Source organism: Cryptomeria japonica, unplaced genomic scaffold (genome assembly GCF_030272615.1).
Source record: "Cryptomeria japonica unplaced genomic scaffold, Sugi_1.0 HiC_scaffold_146, whole genome shotgun sequence".
Lineage (NCBI taxonomy): Eukaryota > Viridiplantae > Streptophyta > Pinopsida > Cupressales > Cupressaceae > Cryptomeria > Cryptomeria japonica.
This window is the reverse complement of record NW_026728968.1, coordinates 326819-346854: the sequence shown is the minus strand read 5'-3', so window position 1 is coordinate 346854 and position 20036 is coordinate 326819. Positions and strand designations below refer to the sequence as shown.

Sequence of the window (20036 nt, the reverse complement as noted above, 5' to 3'; positions counted from 1 at the left end):
ATACTTCATTCTTGGCAATGGGACTTAATAAAGGTATACATTCAAAAAACTCATTGGTACAAAGGAATTGCATCATGCTTTGGTAACTTTAGTAGTTATATCTTTAAAACCAACCCTTGATGTAGCCAATATGCTTGATGAATCTAAAGGTATGAATACAAGGGAACAATTAAGTCCTCATTCGTTGACTTATAAGAACAGTGATTTATCCTCCCCTTTTCATGATGTTGGCACTCCTAATCATTGGGAAATGAGTCATAATAATTCTATTATGGTGGGTATTCATGAAGAATGCTTTGGTCATGATAAGTCACATGGTATATCTCATTTTAGGAGTGGGTTTAGAAACTTTAGATCAACTGATATAACTCAGACCCAAATAATGAATGATGATTGGCTAGAAAGGGCAAGGCAAGCCATGTTATTGGCTCAACAAGCCAAGATCAATCTTCAACATGTTTGCGATTTTCACCTTTCATTTGATGATGAGAGACATGAGTTGCTTAATTCAAAGTTTCCATTTGAAGTATTTGCTCATTCTCTCAGTGATGATAGTGATTTTGTTGATTTTTTTCTTAGTGGGCCAGCCACTCAAGAGCTGTTTGTGTTGAGCAGTGTTGGCATACATACTTCACTTTTGAGTTTGTCACCTATTTCACTTGATATGGCAGTGATATCTTTGTTGATTGGTGACTTCATATTCTTCGATTCCTTATGGACTAGTGACTGTCCTAGTTGGAATCATATGGCATATCCAGACTTTTCATTGTCTACATCAGTTTCCCAGTGGTATGAGAGTGTTTGGAGATATACCTTCGGGATAGAGTTGGAGTGTGTGGTTATTTTTGTTGATTGGCATTGGTTTGTTGACAGGTTTGATATCTCATGTATTGTTGATCAAAGTTATGATAGCGAAGTTGAGTGGCCATTTATGTTGGTTCATTGGCATGTGGGGGTTCGCTTTCACATTGTTTTGGTATTCTACATGCTTGTATGGTTACTTCATGGTGATCATTTGATATTCCCCTACTTCATCTTCTACAACAAATTTTTCATTTTGGTATGGGATCTAGATATTGATTTGCTTGGTACATTATTCCATATGGATTCCAATATGTTGCTTCATGTGGTTTGTGGTGCTTGAGTATTTTAATTAGAGTGGAGAAACGAGTTGTTTGGTGTTTGCTTGAGGGCAAGCAATCTCAGGAAGGGAGGACTATAATGTCCCTTCCTTAGGCATCTTAAACTTGAGCTGAGGTTGGCCTACTATTAGGGGTCCTGTAGGTCAGAAGTGTGGTTTGGGGACCCAATTAGGGATTGTGGAACTCAGTAGGGAGCTTTTTGGGCCTTTTAGATTGGAGTTTTGGGGTTGAATCCATGGTTAAAATTGAAATATTAAAGTTGGCCCTATGTGAATAGTAATAGAGAAACATAAGATGAATAGTAAAAAGTGCCCCCCATCCTAGTAACTTCAGTTGTTTTTTAAAAGGGGGCCAAGTTCACAATGAGAAATTAGACCCTCAAGGATATTTTATGATTTTAAGGCCAAATAGTAACCCCAAAATAGATGAAAAGGCATTTTGTCTATTATTTGGATTCATTCTTACCTCTCCAATCTCAAATCAACAGCTTGCATGAGGGTTTCAACAGTTTTGGGCTTCTAGGAACGCCAACTTCTAGAAGATATGAGCGATTTGGATGAAAACCCATCTCTCAGGGTATCAATTTCCATCAAAATACGACTTCAGTGTACATATGGCAGCCTTCTTTGAGGATTTATGAGCAAATCAATCAGTTTGAGGGCATATTTTCTACAATTGGTTGCAGGGCGAACCTTCTAGAGGCCATTACTATCTATTTCCAACTCTATTTTAGTCAGCTGCTACATTTTGGGATGAAAGATTTCAAACCTTAGAGTCTGTTTAGGCTTTTACCATTATTTGGAGTTGATTTCTATATTTTTATTGGCTGGAATTTTACATCAAACCTATGAGCACATGTTAATGGTATGTTCATTGCTCTTTTAAGCAAAAATGAAAGTCCTCGTTTATCTTCCTTATGTGTTATGCATTTTGTTATGTTAAATCAACAATCTCTTTTACAAAATATTCAAGAATCTTGCTCAAACTTCAAAACCAAACCAAACAAAAACAAAAACCAATCAAACCCCATCCAAACATACATTGGCCAAAGACTTATCAACAAATAAACATTGTACAAAACCTCCTAATTTGGATCATATTGGGTGAAGATTGGATCAAAGGAGCATGTTGACATAACTTACACTTTTGTAACATAATGTAATATATTGTAACATTAGTGTATGTGAAATGCTAAGAAAAGTAGGTGACAACGACAAAAAATACTAGTTGTAGCAGGTAATGGGCAAAATATGATGAGAAAGTGTAGGTAATGACTATAGGAACTAAGGAAACCACATAAAATCATGTATAAAAAGACTATGCTATCACCTTAACCCTTGTGTTTCTCAACTCACATTGCTATCCAAAGCTTGCTACATTCCCATGATAAGAAATGTGCACTTACTTACTAATGTCTTGAGAGATTTGTATTTAGAGTTAACAAAGCAGTAAACACTGACCTGGCGTGCCCAATGAGAAAGTGATGCCCTGAGCGAAGCTGCAAAACGAGTAGCATCGTTTTGCATATTCCCAATGTCAACAACCACACCATCATATCTGTCTTCCTGGGCTTTGAGCACTTCACATATTTCGTACAAAACAGTGTCAACATCATTAGTGGTAGCCGAAACCTCGTTTGTTGGGAATGCCATTGTGCAGTGTAAACACCACCCGCCAAAAAAATATTCAATAACTAGCGATGCAAATTGAATTTGGCTTCTGAGTACCCCTGCGAGCAGGATTGAATTTGGCTTCTTCCTATTTCCAAATCGTGTGCAAAACAGATTGAATTAAATCAGCGCCAGTGCAATAATAGTATGTGGTAGAGTTTATATATATATATAAAATCGTGGCAACAACTAGAGAAAGTTTCTGGGATTTCAGACGAATGCTTCGGCGCGGGTAACAACTAACTACCGCTACCCTTCCTTACAGCGTAACCGTAGCAATAATGGAATTGGATACCTGAAAAACTTATCAGAAATTCGCAGAAAGGCTATTGAAACTTCTTGTTAGTGAACAAGTAAGCGCGCTAGGTACTACGTTTCAATAATAACAATAAGAAAACAGAAAAGCGCGTGACTAAATATTCGAAGGCTGAAACAGTGATAACGAAGCAGTAAGCGTTTAACCTTGCCACGCAGGTTTCGATTGCGACTCTCCGTATTTTATTGACATTCCATATATGCTACGACTATTTGTTCGCGTTGACCCTTTCTGAAAACAAATAAATACTCTGTAACAAGTATTGCATGGAAACAATCGGATGTTAAACTTTGTTGGACACTCTATCCTAAGCTTCACCTAAAGTACAGTCACTTGGAGAGGAGACACTTACTAAAGCAGTAATTTCAAACAAAGAATTCACATATTATGCTAGACCACCCATAGATGGTGAGAGAGCATCATTTGATGCTTTAAGATAAAATATTTTGTTGAATTATATAAGAAATAAGTGCAATATATTATTATTTGTATGATTGCAACTTTTTTGTTATATATTAGCGAGTGTTCAATTAGCTAACACCACTTGTGGAACAAAGAGTAGGTTTCATTCACCATGGGAAAGTATGCTTAAAGTTAGGATTTCATGTTTTATGTCTAGTGAATCCAAGTATAAATTGTATTGATTTAATATTATAATACGTTGTGTTTATGGGGCCAAATGGAAATGGGCACCCTGACTGGAAGGAATCTTGAGATTCTTTGGGCATGACAAAAATAAATCATGTCACTTGAAAATTGTAGTATGGTATGTAAGATCATCTTTTCTTTGTGAGATGTTTAAGAGTTTTTATGAGATTGTAAGATGTATAAGAAAAATTATGATTGTAATTCCAATGGCGAAGAAACCAAAACAAAAGGACATGATCGATGTCGTTTAAAGGAAACACAAAGTCCTACCAAAACTCTTGAGCATGCTACAACACATCCGTTGATTATAAATATTACAAATACTCTAAACTCTACAACATTCACATCCTCTTGATCACTTCATCATCTTCATCAACTAATACCTAATGCCTGAAATCATTACAAAAGCCTGAATATATAGAAGTCTTTTGAATTTAGAGATTATATAGATGATTCTACAATCAAGACCGACTTGATCATATATTTAATATTTTTTTATTTTAACTTTATTTTGTTCCTTCTAGAATATTTTTCTATTAACAAGATTTTGTGTATATATTTTGTCTTTCTCATTTAATGGCTACATTTCATTAGTGAGAGAAATTAAATCTTTCAACAAAAAATATAAATGAGGACAACTAGGATTGAAATTTCGAGTGAAAAAATGAAAGATAGATGATGTGATGTAATGGGAAAATCTGGGGATAAAGGAAGCAACAATGAATGGTGTGGTGGAAAAAAATGGGGACAAGGAAACCTCAAATCTCTTTTAGAATATTTATTTTTATTTTTGTTAAAAAAGGTCAACGTGAACAAATAGTCGTCGTATATTGAAAGTTAATAAAATACGAAGGTCGCGAGCGGAACGAACTGGGAGAGTCCCAAGAAGCTGCGCGGTAGGGTTAAACGCTTACTGCTTCATTAATCAGTGTATCGGAATCTGAATTTGCTTTGCCTTCAGCCTTTGAATTTTTTATTGTGAGATGGTCACGCGCTTCTCTGTATTATTATTACTAAGACGTAGCAGCATAGTTGTTCATTACCAAGAAGTTTCGATAGCATACTTGTCCCTAGCGCAGCATACTACTTCATCAACAAGAAGTTTCGATAGCCCCTCTGCGAATTTACGAAGAAAGCTAATAAATCATTTGCGTGTCCGTAGAATTTTTTAAGATAAAGTTTTTCCCTATTTGTCGTTGCTTTGCATACAAGTTTTCAGTTTTCCTTTTTGGTTTGTGTAACGCTTACGTTGTAAGGAAGGGCAGCGGTAGTTGGTTGTTAACAGCGCAGAAGAATTCGTCTGAAATCCCAGAAACCTCCTCTCATTGTTGCCAATAATATATATATATACACTTCCCCCCTCTACAACATATTACTATTGCACTACTAATTTAATTTAGTCTGTTAGGAAGTAGCCAAATTCAATCTTGCTCACAGAGCTACTCAGAAGGTTAGCATCTCTTCCTGCACCACTATGGTTCCTTTTCATTTCATTGTGCTAGGTATTGAACTATTTTTTGGCAGGTCGCTGCTTACACTGCACAATGGCATTCCCAACGAACGAGGTTTCGGCTACCACTAATGATGTTGAAACAGTTTTGAACGAAATATGTGAAGTGCTCAAAGCCCATGAAGATAGATATGATGGTGTAATTGTTGACACAGAGAATATGCAGAACGATGCTTGTCGTTTTGCAGCTTCACTGAAGGCATCACTTTCTCAATGGGCACGCCAGGTCAGGGCTTACTGCTTTGTTAACTCTAAATACATATCCCTCAAGACAATAATAAATAGTACCCTCAATTCATCATACTTGTTGGGTATATAGGGAAAGAAGGTGGTGTGGATTAAAGTTCCCAAGGAACAGGCGAAACTAGTACCCGTTGCGATTGAGGTCAGTTTTTCAAAACATCGCTGCTACCATCGACGTTTTTTTCCCTCCAACCCATTTGGCTAGGCTTCAATACTGATTGGTGGATTACAGGTGGGATTTGGGTACCACCACGCAGAGCCTTCATATGTGATGTTAGTGCATTGGATCCCTCAAACTCCCCCCACCATCCCTGATAATGCTTCACATCAAGCGGGAGTTGCAGCTTTTGTATTCAACGAGGAGGGAGAGGTAAAGATGTAATCCAGTTCTTATATATTGTAGTTACTCTGCTTAATATTCTCCTCCTGTCCGTAGCAATGTAACTGTGAAGTGTGAAAAGACATTCACTATTTTGAGTGGTTGTTCGTTTGAAGAGGTTTTTTTTTCCTTACATAAATTATCGTGACAATGGCAATATAGGTTCTAGTAGTTCAAGAAAAGTGTGGCCCTTACAAAGATTCCGGGTTGTGGAAGATGCCAACAGGAAGAATTAACCAGGTATCAGGTTTAAATTTCCACATCAAACTAAATTCAAGACCCTGCAGTTTTTACATGAAATTACAAGACGATACCTAATGTACTTATCGGCAATTTGTTTCTGATAGGGGGAAGGCATTAAGGAAGGGGCCGTAAGAGAAGTTCAGGAAGAAACAGGGGTAAATGCCACTTACCTCACCTTTTTCCTCTGAATCAGGATTTTTACCTTATGTTCAATATAATTTCCGACATTTTTTTTTGATAATTTATGTATTTTCATGTACTCTTACAGATTAATACAGAATTTGTACAAGTGGTTGGGTTCAGGTAAGCAAAACTTTAATCATTAGAAAAAATTGTAACTTGTTTCATAGTTTGTACGAAGAAGGATAAGTTTGATCTAGCTCTCTAATAGTTGTGATTGAACTGCAGGGATGGTCACAATGCCCCTTTCGGAAAATCCGATCTGCTCTTCGTGTGTATGTTGAGATCTCTTTCTTCTAATATTGTTGTGCAAGATACCGAAATTTCAGTAGCCAAGGTACGTGTTTAAACATTATTTCAATATCGTTCAGTTGGATAACTTCAATATCGTTTAAGTGGGGCTTAAATTTGTTTTATTTTCAGTGGATGGCAATAGAAGAATTTGCATCTCAACCTAAAAATCAGCAAAGCAAACTCCTAAAAGATATGATCGGCGTGTGTGTTGCCAACGTCAACGGACAATGTGAAGGATTTTCAGGCATTGGGATATCGTCCAACTCGCGCAAACCCTCTGCTTTCTTCTGCACTGCCCTTAATTCTGAGTAAATTATCGGCATTTGCAAACTGAAGAACAAAGATAGAATGGATTTCAGCAATTTCATTCAATACATTCGTCCTAGTCATGTCTAGATATTCCTAGCACGCTCCGTGTAACAATGATTTCCTCGATAGAATATTATATTTAAGTTAACATGTTGGACGAGTATATCTTTTTTAATCAAGTTTTGAAATAAATACAAATTTTTCAATTATATTTGAAAAATATTTGTATTGTATATTTGACACTATGATCATTTGAAACAAAGATTTGTAACAATTTCATGTTTGAAGAATTTATATTTATGATTTCTTTTGTTTTTATGAAATGAGCTTAAGAACTATTTGTTTGTTGATTTATTTTGTTTCTACACATTAAAATTAGACTTTAGTGGACTTATACATAAATAAATGGTTGATTTTATGTAATATAAATATATTATAAATGAACTCATACATCATCTTTCTAAAATTATTTCTCATACTCTTAAATTGTATTCTTAAGATGTAAATAAAAGAGTCACCAAATATATCATTAGACGATAGTGTGTACACACACAAACTTTACTTTAAAAAAATGACATTGTACAGTTGAAATAACATGGCACTACGCACTTATGATAACTTCCACTTCATCTTTAACGACTTTCTTTCATTGCATGTGAAGCATGAAGATGCTTTTTAAAAAATAGTAGCTTTACAAAATGTTCATGCGGAGTACAACTATTCATAACTATTTAGCTAACTAGTTATCTAATGGTCATAGCCAACTATACATCTATGCAAATTTCTACTACATCTTTGTTATACCAAATTCAGACCATAGTCTTTTCTATACATATAAATGTGGCCATGCACTCTATCAAAGGCGATATTTTCTTGAAATATGTTGTCTTTATGAATGATTTTTTTATTGTTAAAATTTACCCTCGTATGATTTACTTGAAAATGTATGATGTGCATTCTTATCTATGCTGTAAAATATGACACTTGAAATTTGTGAAATATTTTTTATCTTCGCGTCTACATTTTTTTCTTGTTATTTCTACATTTATTTAGAATTCCCTTATATTTTGTATCAAAACCTATTGCTTTCATAGATATCTTTTTGCTATAGTGTATATATTGCCCTTTCTTGCATAGTCTATTTGCATCCAACTCCTAAACTCCTCCAACTGTACTATTTTCAAACTTTTTATTTTACATACTTGCTTTGATTTAGGTATCAGAAATAAATTTATTTTACTTCCCCTAATTCCTAACCAAGCTCTAGTGACTAATTAATTTTTTTTATACATAAAACTTTGATATTAGCTAGTTACAGTGTGGTGAGACTGGTTGTATTATAATACTACTTTGAAATAGAAACATGGAATCAATTTTGTTTCAATAATCTACTTATCCATTGCTAACTGCACCTTAAGGGATCAATCCTTAGTAGGATTTTTGTGTTTAAAGAATTCATACCAAATACAATCCATTCTTGTGAGAAGGTAGATTTTAAAAATTCAATAATAGATGCAACAAGACTCCAATTATCCAAAATCCATAATCTAAAGTCTATACTGTCCAGAGATAGAAAATTGTACTTTGGAATAAAAGGCTTTCATTTCCTATCATATTAATTAACTCTACTTGTGAGTTAAAAGTTTATTTTTAGGCATGCAGTGAGGTATGTTTTAGGCACGTAGAAGTTTTTTATTCAAGAGAACCAATGGCTTCAATAAATAGATAACAATCACAAAATTATAGAATAAAATTATACACAACAAAGAATAAGCTGGCTACATAATAACTCCAAATCAAAACTCCTTGGTCTAACTGTTTTTTATTCCTTCTTTGGTGTTTCCTTACATAGTTGGTGCCTTCAGGTGGGGCTTGAATCCTTTTTCTTTATAGGATGGTATTTTGTGCATCAGTATCTTGCGCATTGAGTTTGTGGCTTGGGTTGGTACGACGTTTGGATAATCTTCTATTTCTCTACTTTTGCTAACCTAACTGTGGTTGTTTTTACCTTGGCGATAATTTGGAAGGCTAACTTGATCGAGGATTCTTTCAAGGTGGATCTTCTTAGGGGACTTGTTGTGCTCATTGATGTTGAAGAACCTATTGAGGTTGCTCTTAATATGGCATTGGTCTGTATGATGTAGTTTACTCCTAGTTATAATGAGTTGGACCATTTGGTGGATAGCAAGGTTCTTATTGCTCGGTGGACCCTCTTGATGCTCCTACCAGATTTTCTACTCTGTGTTGTTGCAAATTCACTATGGTGGTATTTTGTGCTTCTATTGCTTCTAGTTATTTGAGTACTTGCCATATTCAGTTACTTGTGGGCATGTTGTGTTCCCTTGGTTCTGATGACATTGGACCTATCAAGGTGCTCCAGGATGTCGTTGCTATAGTGATTTCTATTGTAAAAGGTTGAGGGATGCCTTTGAAAACCCTATGAGTGTTTTTGTGCTAGTCCATTTCTTGGGTATAATTTTTTGTGTTTTTTTGGAATGGCTAGATACTTTTTCTACCATAAAGCTTTTGGGTTTCTTTAGATCTATGTGGCTTGTGTTCACATGGTTTTTTGGCACCTTTAGTACTTTGTGATTTCTGTCCTTGCTAGAAATAATTTTTGGTCAAGGTGGTCCTATAGGTAAATGGTTGCGGGGTGACTTTCAAAATACACCATTTGATGTTTGTTCTCTTGACTGCTAATAAATATCATTAATTAGTGTTTTAAATATTTTTAAATAGAAATTTACATCTTAATTTTATAAAATATCTTTTTTACATGAAAATATTTTAATAATTTTTTGACAAACATAAACTAAGAATAAATAATAAAGGATCATAAATTGCATGCATTAATATTATCTAGAACTAACCTCAATAAATATATTAATGAAGTAATTGACATCCATTATATCTTTGTTTTTCAATTTTCACATGATTAAATTTTATAATCAATAATCTATTATAAATACTAAATAAATATATTATCGTACTTAATAATATACAAATAATTTAAATAAAATGTTATGAAGTTTCATTTTGTTTGGTAAAGAATAATGCTTTTAGATTTGTTATTGTTGATTCTATTTGAATATGTAATCATATATTAATAGAATCTTTACTAACTCAATGTTGAGATACAAAATTTAAATACGTATAAATAACAATGTTGACTTTATTTGTATTATAATAAATGTTGTTATTTATAAACCATCAAGTCTAAACTTAGAACGATGAAATGTTGTTTTAAAATGTTTTATATGCTTCCATGCATTAAACATTAGTGTCAATTTTTGTAAAATGGGAGGAGCAAAGACATGTATATTGTCTTGCACAAAAACTTATTAATTATCTTGTGTTATGTGAAAGTTCTAATAGTAAACAAAATTTAGTCAATAAAAATATCAATAAATACTATTAATTGATTTCTTAAATATTGTTTATGAAAAATTTACATCCTCAATTTATCAAAGATGAATATTCATTTTCAAAAACTATTATTATTTTTATATAAATTTTTTAATCAATACAAGTAAAGTAAAAATTAATCCCTAAATATTCTAAATACAAAACCAATTGACTTAAACGACTAGGACTAATAATATCTAGCCCTGATTACAGTGGATGTAATAAGTTGCTGACATCCATTTTGTCTATGTTTTCAAATTTGCAAAGTCCGATTATTGAGAATCAACGACACCGCAATAAAAAGCAGAGGGTTTGCGTGAGTTAGACGATATCCTAATGCTCGAAAATCATTTACATCGTCCCTCCATGTTGGCAACACACATGCCGATTATATCTTTTAGAAGTCTGCTTTGTTGGTTTTTAGGTTGAGATGCAAATTCTTCCATCGCCATCCATTGAAAAACAAAAACAAAAAATTGCTTGAACCCAAATTAAATTCCAATTTAGCGACATAGAATTACCACCATATGCTTAAACATGTACCTTGGCTGCTGAAATTTTTGTATCTTGCACAACAATGTTAGAAGAAACAGATCTCAACATGCACACGAAGAGCAGATCAGATTTTTTGAAAGGGGCATTATGACCATCCCTGCAATTTATGCACCCACAACTATTAGAGAGCTAAAAATTACTATTTCAACCTTATCCTTCTTCGTACCAACCATGAAACAAGTTACAACTTTCTGTAATGAAAGTTTTTCTTACCTAAACCCAACCACTTGGACAAATTCTGTATCAATCTATAAAAGCGCATGAATATTCTTCAAATTATCAAAAAAAGTTGAAAATTATATTGAACAGAAGGTAAAAATCCTGATTCAGAGGAAAATGGTTAGCTAGGTGACATTTACCTGTTTCTTCCTGAACTTCTCGTATGACCCCTTCCTTAATGCCTTCCCCTTATCAGAAATAAATAGTCGATAATTGCATTAGTGGGCGTTCATGAAAAAGGGCATTGCCATAAATTTAGTTTGATGAGGATATTTAAACCTGATACCTAGTTAATCCTTCCTATTTGCATCTTCCACAACCCGAAATCTTTGTAAGGGCCACACTTTTCTTGAACTACTAGAACCTATATTGCCATTGTCACGATAATTTATGTATCAGATTTTTCACTTCAAACCACTAACCCACAACCACTATTAAAATAAAATTTATGGGTAATCATTATAGTAACTTTACATTTTCCCAGTTATGTAAGAAAAGAAAATCCTCTTAACACGAACAACCACTCAAAATAGTGAATGTCTTTTCACACTTGACAGTTACATTGCTATGGATAGGAGGAGAATATTAAGCAGAGTAACTACAATATATAAGAATTGGATTATGTTTTTACCTCTCCCTCCTTGTTGAATACAAAAGCTGTGATTCCCACTTGATGAGAAGCATTATCAGGGATGGTAGGAGGAGTTTGAGGGATCCAATTCACTAACATCACATATGAAGGCTCTGCATGGTGGTACCAAAATCCCACCTGCAATTCACCAAACACTATTGAAGCATAAAAAAATGGCTTGGAGTGTAAAACATTAATAGTTGTAGCAAAGTTTTGGAAAACTAACCTCAATCGCAACATGGACTAGTTTCACCTGTTCCTTGGGCACTTTAATCCAGATCGCTTTCTTGCCCTATACGCGCATCTATCCAACAAGTATGAATTGAAGGTACTATTTATTACTAAGGGATTTGTATTTTAGAGTTAACATAGTGGGAATCATTGACCTGGTGTGCCCATTGAGAAAGTGATGCCTTGAGTGAAGCTGCAAAACGAGAAGCATCCTTTTGCATATTCTCTATATCAACAATGACACCATTATATCTGTCTTCGTGGGCTTTGAGAACATCACATATTTTGCTCAAAATTGTTTCAGCATCATTGATAACATCATTAGTGTAAGCGACTAAGCAGTGACTTGTCAACCTTTTGAATACAACTATGAGCAAGATTGGATTTGCAAATGCAAAATGAATTGATATGACTACAATAATAATTTGTGGTATAGAGAGGACATATATATATATATATATATATATATATATATATATATATATATATATATATATATATATATGTATATATATAAAGTGGCAACTGAAGTTTCTTGGATTTGAGAGGAATTCTTTGGGGATGGTAACAACCAACTACCACTACCTTTTGTCAAAAAAATGAAATAGGAAAACTTGAAACTTGTGGGCAAAGAAATGGATAAAAAGGAAAAACTTATGAACAATTGTGATACAGGGAAGCGCATGAACATCGTGAAGGTAAAGAAAGCTCAAATAAGGAAATACACTGATTAACGTACTAGTAAGCATTTAACATTCTTGTGCAGGTTCGTTCTCCTTGTGTCCTCCTTGCCACAGTTTATTGACTTTCATATACGACGATTATTTGTTGAAATTGACCTTTTTTAAAAGTAAATAAATATTTTGAGAGAGGTTTGAGGTTTTCTTATCCTCATTTTCTTACATCTTGTTACATCGTCTATTGTTCAAGCCATTCATCCGACTCAAAATTTCAATACTAGTCATTCTCATCTTCCTATATAATTCACTTGACTATGTCTACCTTCTATGCTTAGACTTCAAGCTTAACAATGACAATGATGAAAAAAAAGGTATGTAAAATATTAAGCAATCAATCTTAATTAACGGTTTCAAATTAGTTAGAACTTGACTAGCTGAAATTGAGAGAATGATAACTCAATGATGAGCGAATAGTACCAAACCGGTACTGAGAGGGGGGGGATGAATCAGTACAGAAAAAAATACAGTCCTAAACCGGTTTAACCGTAGACACTTCAAATGACTGGCAGACAACGACACCGGTTTGAAACAGAGTGCAACTGGTAAAGCTAAGAATGTTTGAGACAAGCATTAATTGGTTACTCACTTAGCTTTTCACTCAACTCGAGACTACACTACCATTTCACCCTTATGCATAAACAGGTAATCTATCATCAGATCATAATAACAGCTAGTTCAACATGTTTTATTGATAGGCATAAAACACAGAACCATCATATGCTTGACAGACAATAGCAAAGCATCACAAGATAAAAGCATCACACACGACACACATATTTTTCACGTGGAAACCCAACTGGGAAAAACCACGGTGGGGATGAATACCCACAAACTATTTTTGAACTCTTTGGAAGTCCGCTCTGTTAGGATCCTTGTCTGGTTAGAGACATTACAATAGGTTCTGCTAGGAACCGATCCTGTTAGAGATCACCCAGTCAAGGGATGGCTACAATACTCGATTAAGGGTTAAACCCTGTTAAAGGTTACCTTGTTAGAGGATTTAAAGAACTCAATAGCTAAAGGATTTCGAACTCGGTAGCTTTGAATTACCCTGTTAAAGGATTTTCAACAAGCCGGTTAAGGCTACCCTGTTAAGGGATTTTCCAACTGTTGAGGTGGTTAGACATCAACAGGTATTACAATGATCTGGTAACAACACTCAATATCAATGCAGATCCACTTAAGCTCCTCTTCACCTTCTGCACTTACACTCTGTAGGTATCACTTCTCTCCTTTTGGTTTGGCAAGAATTACGTATCCCTTCTCTTGGATACACACACACACAACTTTTGCCAACAAATTTAGAGCAAGACACAACATTGACCTCATAGGAAAATAGATAGGTCAGTAGCATAAACCCTAAACCCTAAACCTGTTAGGTTAAGGAATTCAAACGGTTCAATCCTGACCGTTGAGCACAGTGCTTTAAATGCGACAGTCTTGATCCAATCTCAAGACATTCTCCATCGTCCATTTCCACCGATTTTATGGCGGCTGATAACCCATCACACGTTATCACTGTTTAACAGACTTCGCACATTCCTGAGGTAGATAGAAACAATCTCCCTCATGCAAGATCCTTCACGCACACAGGATTATGTGGCAACACGATCTGTTCTTCTTTACAATGCTAACTCATCACACAATATCACCAGTTGAGCCACATAGGCTTGAAGCACATCAACCAGAAACCCTGAAGTTGAGACTACCAACCAGTAGTCATACAACACTTCCATGTGCCGGTTGCCATAATTGTATGCCGATTCACCTTGAACAAACACACCATTTCACTTTGGCACAAATGTCGGTTCACAGTGTTATACCAGTTCTCACATCTGCCAATTCACACCTCTTGAACATATTGACATCAATGACAACATACAATGTCATGATGTCCACATACCGGTTCACATAATGCCAACAATCTCCCCCTTTGGCATTGATGACAATATACAAAGATATCTCTCCACTTCACATCTTCTCCCCCAATTTCTGCAGATATCTTCTCCGCTTCACATCTTCTACCCCTTTGACAACAATGTCAAAGTGGAGGCACAAGCTTCCCTGTTCCATTATGCCGCTCCCCCTGAGGAGTAGCGTCCTTCAACACATCAATCCTAAAGAAAAATTTGTCTATGCAATACATGACTGGTGTGGAGCATATACCTTTAGTTCACCTCCTGAAGGGGTAGTACCCCTAATTCACCTCTTAAGTATATAAATGTATTCTTTGGGAGAGGCTCAGTGAATATGTCTGCTAACTGCTCCTTACTGGAAACATGCTCCAGTGCAATCTCTTTATTCTGAACCTTTTCCCTCAAGAACTGATACTTAAGCTCAAAGTGCTTGGTTCTAGAATGTAAAACCGGATTCTTGGAGATATTAATTGCACTAGTATTGTCACAAAATATACTTACCAGTTCAGACACTGGAACTTTGAAGCCATTCAATACATGCTTCATCCAAATTGTTTGAGTGCAATTCATGAAAGCTGCAACATACTCTGCTTCCGCTGTAGACTGAGAGATACAACTCTGCTTTTTACTCATCCATGAGACCAGTCTACCACCGAGGAAGAATGCACACCCAGTTGTGCTCTTTCGATCATCTACATTACCAGCCCAATCAACATCTATGAACACTTTCAGGTTAAAATCATTATTGTATAGATACCATAACCCATAGTCAATAGTTCCTTTCAGATACCTAAGAATCCGCTTGACTGCAACCAAGTGAGATTCTCTTGGACTTTTTTGGAACCTTGCAGTAATGCCAACTGCATGTGCAATATCCAGTTTGCTATGCACTACATAATGCATCTTACCAATCATTGATCGGTATTCCTTCTTATCAACCAATACAGAGTCATCCTCTTTGGATAGTTTACAACCGGTCACCATCGGTGTACCAACCGGTTTGCTATCTTCCATGCCAAAGGTCTTCAACACCTCTTTGACATACTTGGACTGAGTGATAAAGATTCCATCTTTCCTTTGCTGGATCTGTAGTCCAATGAAGAACTTAATCTCCCCTATGAGTGACATCTCAAACTCTTTCTTCATCTCATATGCAAATTCATGTCTCATCTTGTCATCTCCACCAAAGATAATGTCATCAACAAATACCTCACAGATCAGGATCTGATCTCCTTCAGACTTCAAGTAGATATTGCCATCTTCACTTGTTTTCTCAAATCCAATATTCACAAGATGGGAATGCAGGTGCTCATACCATGCTCTAGGTGCTTGCTTTAGACCATATAAGGCTTTATGTAGCCTACACACCATGTCACTATCTTCAGATAGGGCAAACCCATCTGGTTGCTCTATATACACCTCCTCATCAAGTACACCATTTAGGAATGCAGATTTTACATCCATTTGATATACTTTGAAGCCTTTAAAAGATGCATATGCAAGAAGAATACGAACTCCTTCCAATCTAGCTACAGGAGCAAAGGTTTCTCCATAGTCTTCTCCTTACTCTTGGGCATATCCTTTGCACACCAGTTTGGCTTTGTTTCTAATCACTGTGCCATCCTCATTCAGCTTATTTCTGAAGACCCATTTGGTACCAATGACATTTTTGTGCTCTGGTCTGGGTACCAAGGACCATGTACCATTTTTCTCTATCTGGTCAAGTTCCTCTTCCATTGCCTTGATCTAGTCTTCATCCTTATGTGCCTCTTTAAATGTTTTAGGCTTGAATTTAGAGATCATACATGAGTTTTCTTTGTCTTTTCTTCTTGTAAGGATTCTTGCATCCTTATCTCCTATGATCTGCTTAGGATCATGACTCAGCTTGACATACCGAGGAATGGTCTTGATAGATTCCTCTTGCTTTTCTTCTTCTTCCTCATCTCCATCAGTATCAGTCTCTACATCTGCCGGTGTAGGAACACTGTTACTGGTACTCGGTTGACTGACAACTGGTTCCCAGAAGGTTGCAACCGGCTCGTTTACCGCTTGCTCACTGTCGATTTCCTCAGTTTTCTTAGAGGTTTCATCAACTCTTGCATTGATGCTTTTCATAATTCTCCAAATCCTATTGTTGAAACACTTGAGAGCTTTTCTCTTGGTGGAATATCCTAGGAATATTCCCTCATCACATTTCGCATCAAATTTTCTCTGGTGTTCACTCCTCTTGATGTAACATTTGCTACCAAACACTCTAAAGTAGCTAACCACAGGTGTCTTATTGGTCCAATACTCACAAGGAGTTTTATCCTTACCTTTCTTGATGAGTACCCGGTTCATTGTGTAGACTGCAGTGCTCATCGCTTCTCTCCAAAAGGTGTGAGCTACCTTCCTTGAATCCACATGGTTCTAGCTGCTTCAACCACAGTTCGGTTATTCCTCTCTGCTAGGCCATTCTACTATGGAGTCCGGGGGGCAGACAATTGCCTCTTGATGCCATGTTTTTCACAGTACTTGTTGAATTCACCGGAAGTGAATTCCCCTCCTTGATCAGTTCTCAGGCACTTGATCCTTTTACCGCTTTCCTTCTCCACTAATACTCTAAAAGCTTTGAACTTTACAAAAGCTTCAGATTTGTCTTTCAAGAATGTGACCCACATCATTCTTGAGCAGTCATCAGTGAGAATCATGAAGTACCTATCACCCTGCACACTCCTGGTTTTCATAGGACCACACAAATCAGTATGCACAAGATCAAGCAAATTGTCAGCAGTGAAAGATTTACCTTTAAATGTTGAGGAAGATATTTTCCCCAATTGACACTCTCTGCACAAGGTATTATCCAGTTTGCTTAGCACCGGCAACCCTCTAACTGCCTTGATCTTACTAGCCTTCACAATGTTATCAAAGTTTACATGGTAGAGTCTTCTATGCCATATCCAGCTATCATCAAATTTGGCTATAAGACATGTACTTATATTTGCATTCAGATGAAATAGGTTACCTTTGGTCTGCATGCCGGTGGCCACCAATTCACCATTCTTGAATTCCATAGTGAGGCCACTGTCATTCAACTGGGCAACACTAAGAAGGTTGTGTCTAAGACCATCAACCCAATACACATTGTCAGTACTACTCTTTCCATTCAGAGAGATGGACTCTCTGCCTTTGACCATGCATGGTGCATCATTTCCAAAGTGAACCACACCACCATCATACTCCTCCAAGGATAGAAACTTGCTCCGGTCACCATTCATATGGTGAGAACAACCACTGTCAATGATCCACTCATTGGAATTATCAAACAAGGAGACAAGAGCCTTCTTGTTTGACACATCTTCTTTGACAGCAACAAACACAATATCTTCATTTTCTTCATCCTTTGATTCTTCATCCATAACACCTTCATCAACTGCCACAAAAAAGTTTCTTCGGTTTCCTCCTTTGAATTTCTTAAACCTTTTCGGTTTGTCTTTGTTGTCGCCATTAGGACAGTTTACAACAATATGTCCTATCCGGTTGCAAGAAAAGCATTTCAAAGGTAGCTTACCTCTGTATTTGCCAGTTCCTTTAGGAAGTTTCCTGGCAAGGAGAGCTTCAAATGCCATCAAAATCTCCTCATCATCCATTTCTCTGCTCTGTCCTGGTTCACCACTAGTGCTAGCTTCTTTTCCTTTTCTGGATGGTACAGCAGAAGCTTTAAAAGCTGATTCATTCTTTTGAACACTACCATCAAAACTATTTAGCTCATAGGCTGTCAACTTTGCTATGATGGAGTCCAGGGATACCTTGGTCTTGTCTATTGATCTCAACTCCTGAATAACAACCCTTATTACATAGATCGGCAATAGGGATCTCAGGACTTTGCTTACCACAGTGGAATCTTCTATTTTACCACCCGCATTCTTGATATCTCCAACAATGGTTTTGATTCTTATTCCATACTATTGAATGGTCTCACCTTCAACCATCCGCATATCTTCAAACTTCCTTCTCAGGCTTTCTTCCTTAGCCTATTTTACATGCTCATCACCACCATAGATATTTTCAAGAGTATCCCATACCTCTTTGGGATTTACCTTATCCTGAAGATCAATAAACTCAATGTCAGATAAACTACTATTTAGGGCTTCCATGACTTTCCCATTCTCCTACATCTCTCTCTTTTGGTCATCGGTGAGAGTATCGGTAGGGGCAACATAGGCATTCTCAACATAGCTCCAGTGTTGAGCACCCATGCTTCTGATGTATATCTTCATCCTGTCTTTCCATATACTAAAATTTCCCTTGTTAAACTTTGGACCTTCCCTCTTCATCATTTGACTGGGATCTTTACCTCAAGCCGTTAAGCTTATAACACAGAGGACTTGGAGGACGCTCTGATACCAATTGATAACTCAATGATGAGTGAATAGTACCAAACCAGTACTGAGAGGGGGGGGTGAATCAGTACAGACAAAAATACAGTCCTAAACCGGTTTGACCGCAGACACTTCAAATGACTAGCAGACAGCGACACCAGTTTGAAATAGAGTGCAACTGGTAAAGCTAAGAATGTCTGAGACAAGCATTAACCGGTTACTCACTTAGCTTTTCACTCAACTCGAGACTACACTACCATTTCACCCATATGCATGAACAGGTAATCTATCATCAGATCATAATAATAGCTAGTTCAACATGTTTTATTGATAGGCATAAAACACAGAACCATCATATGCTTGACAGACAATAGCAAAGCATCACAAGATAAAAGCATCACACATGACACACATATTTTTCACGTGGAAACCCAACTGGAAAAAACCACGGTGGGGCTGAATACCCACAAGCTGTTTTTGAACTCTTTGGAAGTCCGCTCTATTAGGATCCTTGTCCGGTTAGAGACATTACAATAGGTTCTGCTAGGAACCGATCCTGTTAGAGATCACCCGATTAAGGGATGGCTACAATACCCGGTTAAAGGTTAAACCCTGTTAAAGGTTACCTTGTTAGAGGATTTCAAGAACTCAATAGCTAAAGGATTCCGAACCCAGTAGCTTTGAATTACCCCGTTAAAGGATTTTCAGCAAGCCGGTTAAGGCTACCCTGTTAAGGGATTTTCCAACTGTTGAGGTGGATAGAGATCAATAGGTATTACAATGATCTGGTAACAGCACTCAATGCCAATACAGATCCACTTAAGCTCCTCTTCACCTTCTACAGGTATCACTTCTCTCCTTTTGGTCTGGCAAGAATCACGTATCCCTTCTCTTGGATACACACACACAACTTTTGCCAACAACTTCAGAATGAGACACAACATCGACCTTATAGGAAAACAGATAGGTTGGTAGCATAAAACCTAAACCCTAAACCTGTTAGGTTAAGGAATTCAAATGGTTCAATCCTGACCGTTGAGCACA

At 36.4% G+C, this 20036-nt stretch overlaps 1 protein-coding gene and 1 long non-coding RNA gene across 2 annotated transcripts; both read left to right on the top strand.

Annotated features, from left to right (window-relative positions):
* The first annotated feature begins 5152 nt into the window (after window positions 1-5152).
* On the top strand, window positions 5153-6312 carry LOC131028374 (uncharacterized). Its single transcript, XR_009365081.1, has 3 exons — window positions 5153-5226; window positions 5301-6148; window positions 6256-6312. It is a non-coding gene; the product is annotated as an uncharacterized LOC131028374 (long non-coding RNA).
* Window positions 6313-6395: 83 nt separating this feature from the next.
* Window positions 6396-7191, top strand: LOC131855857 (nudix hydrolase 2-like). The gene is made up of 3 exons (XM_059215465.1): window positions 6396-6454; window positions 6560-6668; window positions 6755-7191. Exons 1-3 carry the CDS (start codon window positions 6396-6398, stop codon window positions 6935-6937), a joined length of 351 nt encoding a protein of 116 aa, XP_059071448.1. The 3' UTR covers window positions 6938-7191.
* Window positions 7192-20036: the final 12845 nt, after the last annotated feature.

What these genes read in the sequence shown, in the direction of transcription:
- LOC131855857 (XM_059215465.1), top strand. Translation starts at nt 6,396, where the DNA reads ATGTATTTTCATGTACTCTTACAGATTAATACAGAATTTGTACAAGTG. An exon ending in GTACAAGTGGTTGGGTTCAG is followed by an intron (nt 6,455 to 6,559) that starts GTAAGCAAAACT and finishes ATTGAACTGCAG; the next exon opens with GGATGGTCACAATGCCCCTT. An exon ending in CCGAAATTTCAGTAGCCAAG is followed by an intron (nt 6,669 to 6,754) that starts GTACGTGTTTAA and finishes TTTTATTTTCAG; the next exon opens with TGGATGGCAATAGAAGAATT.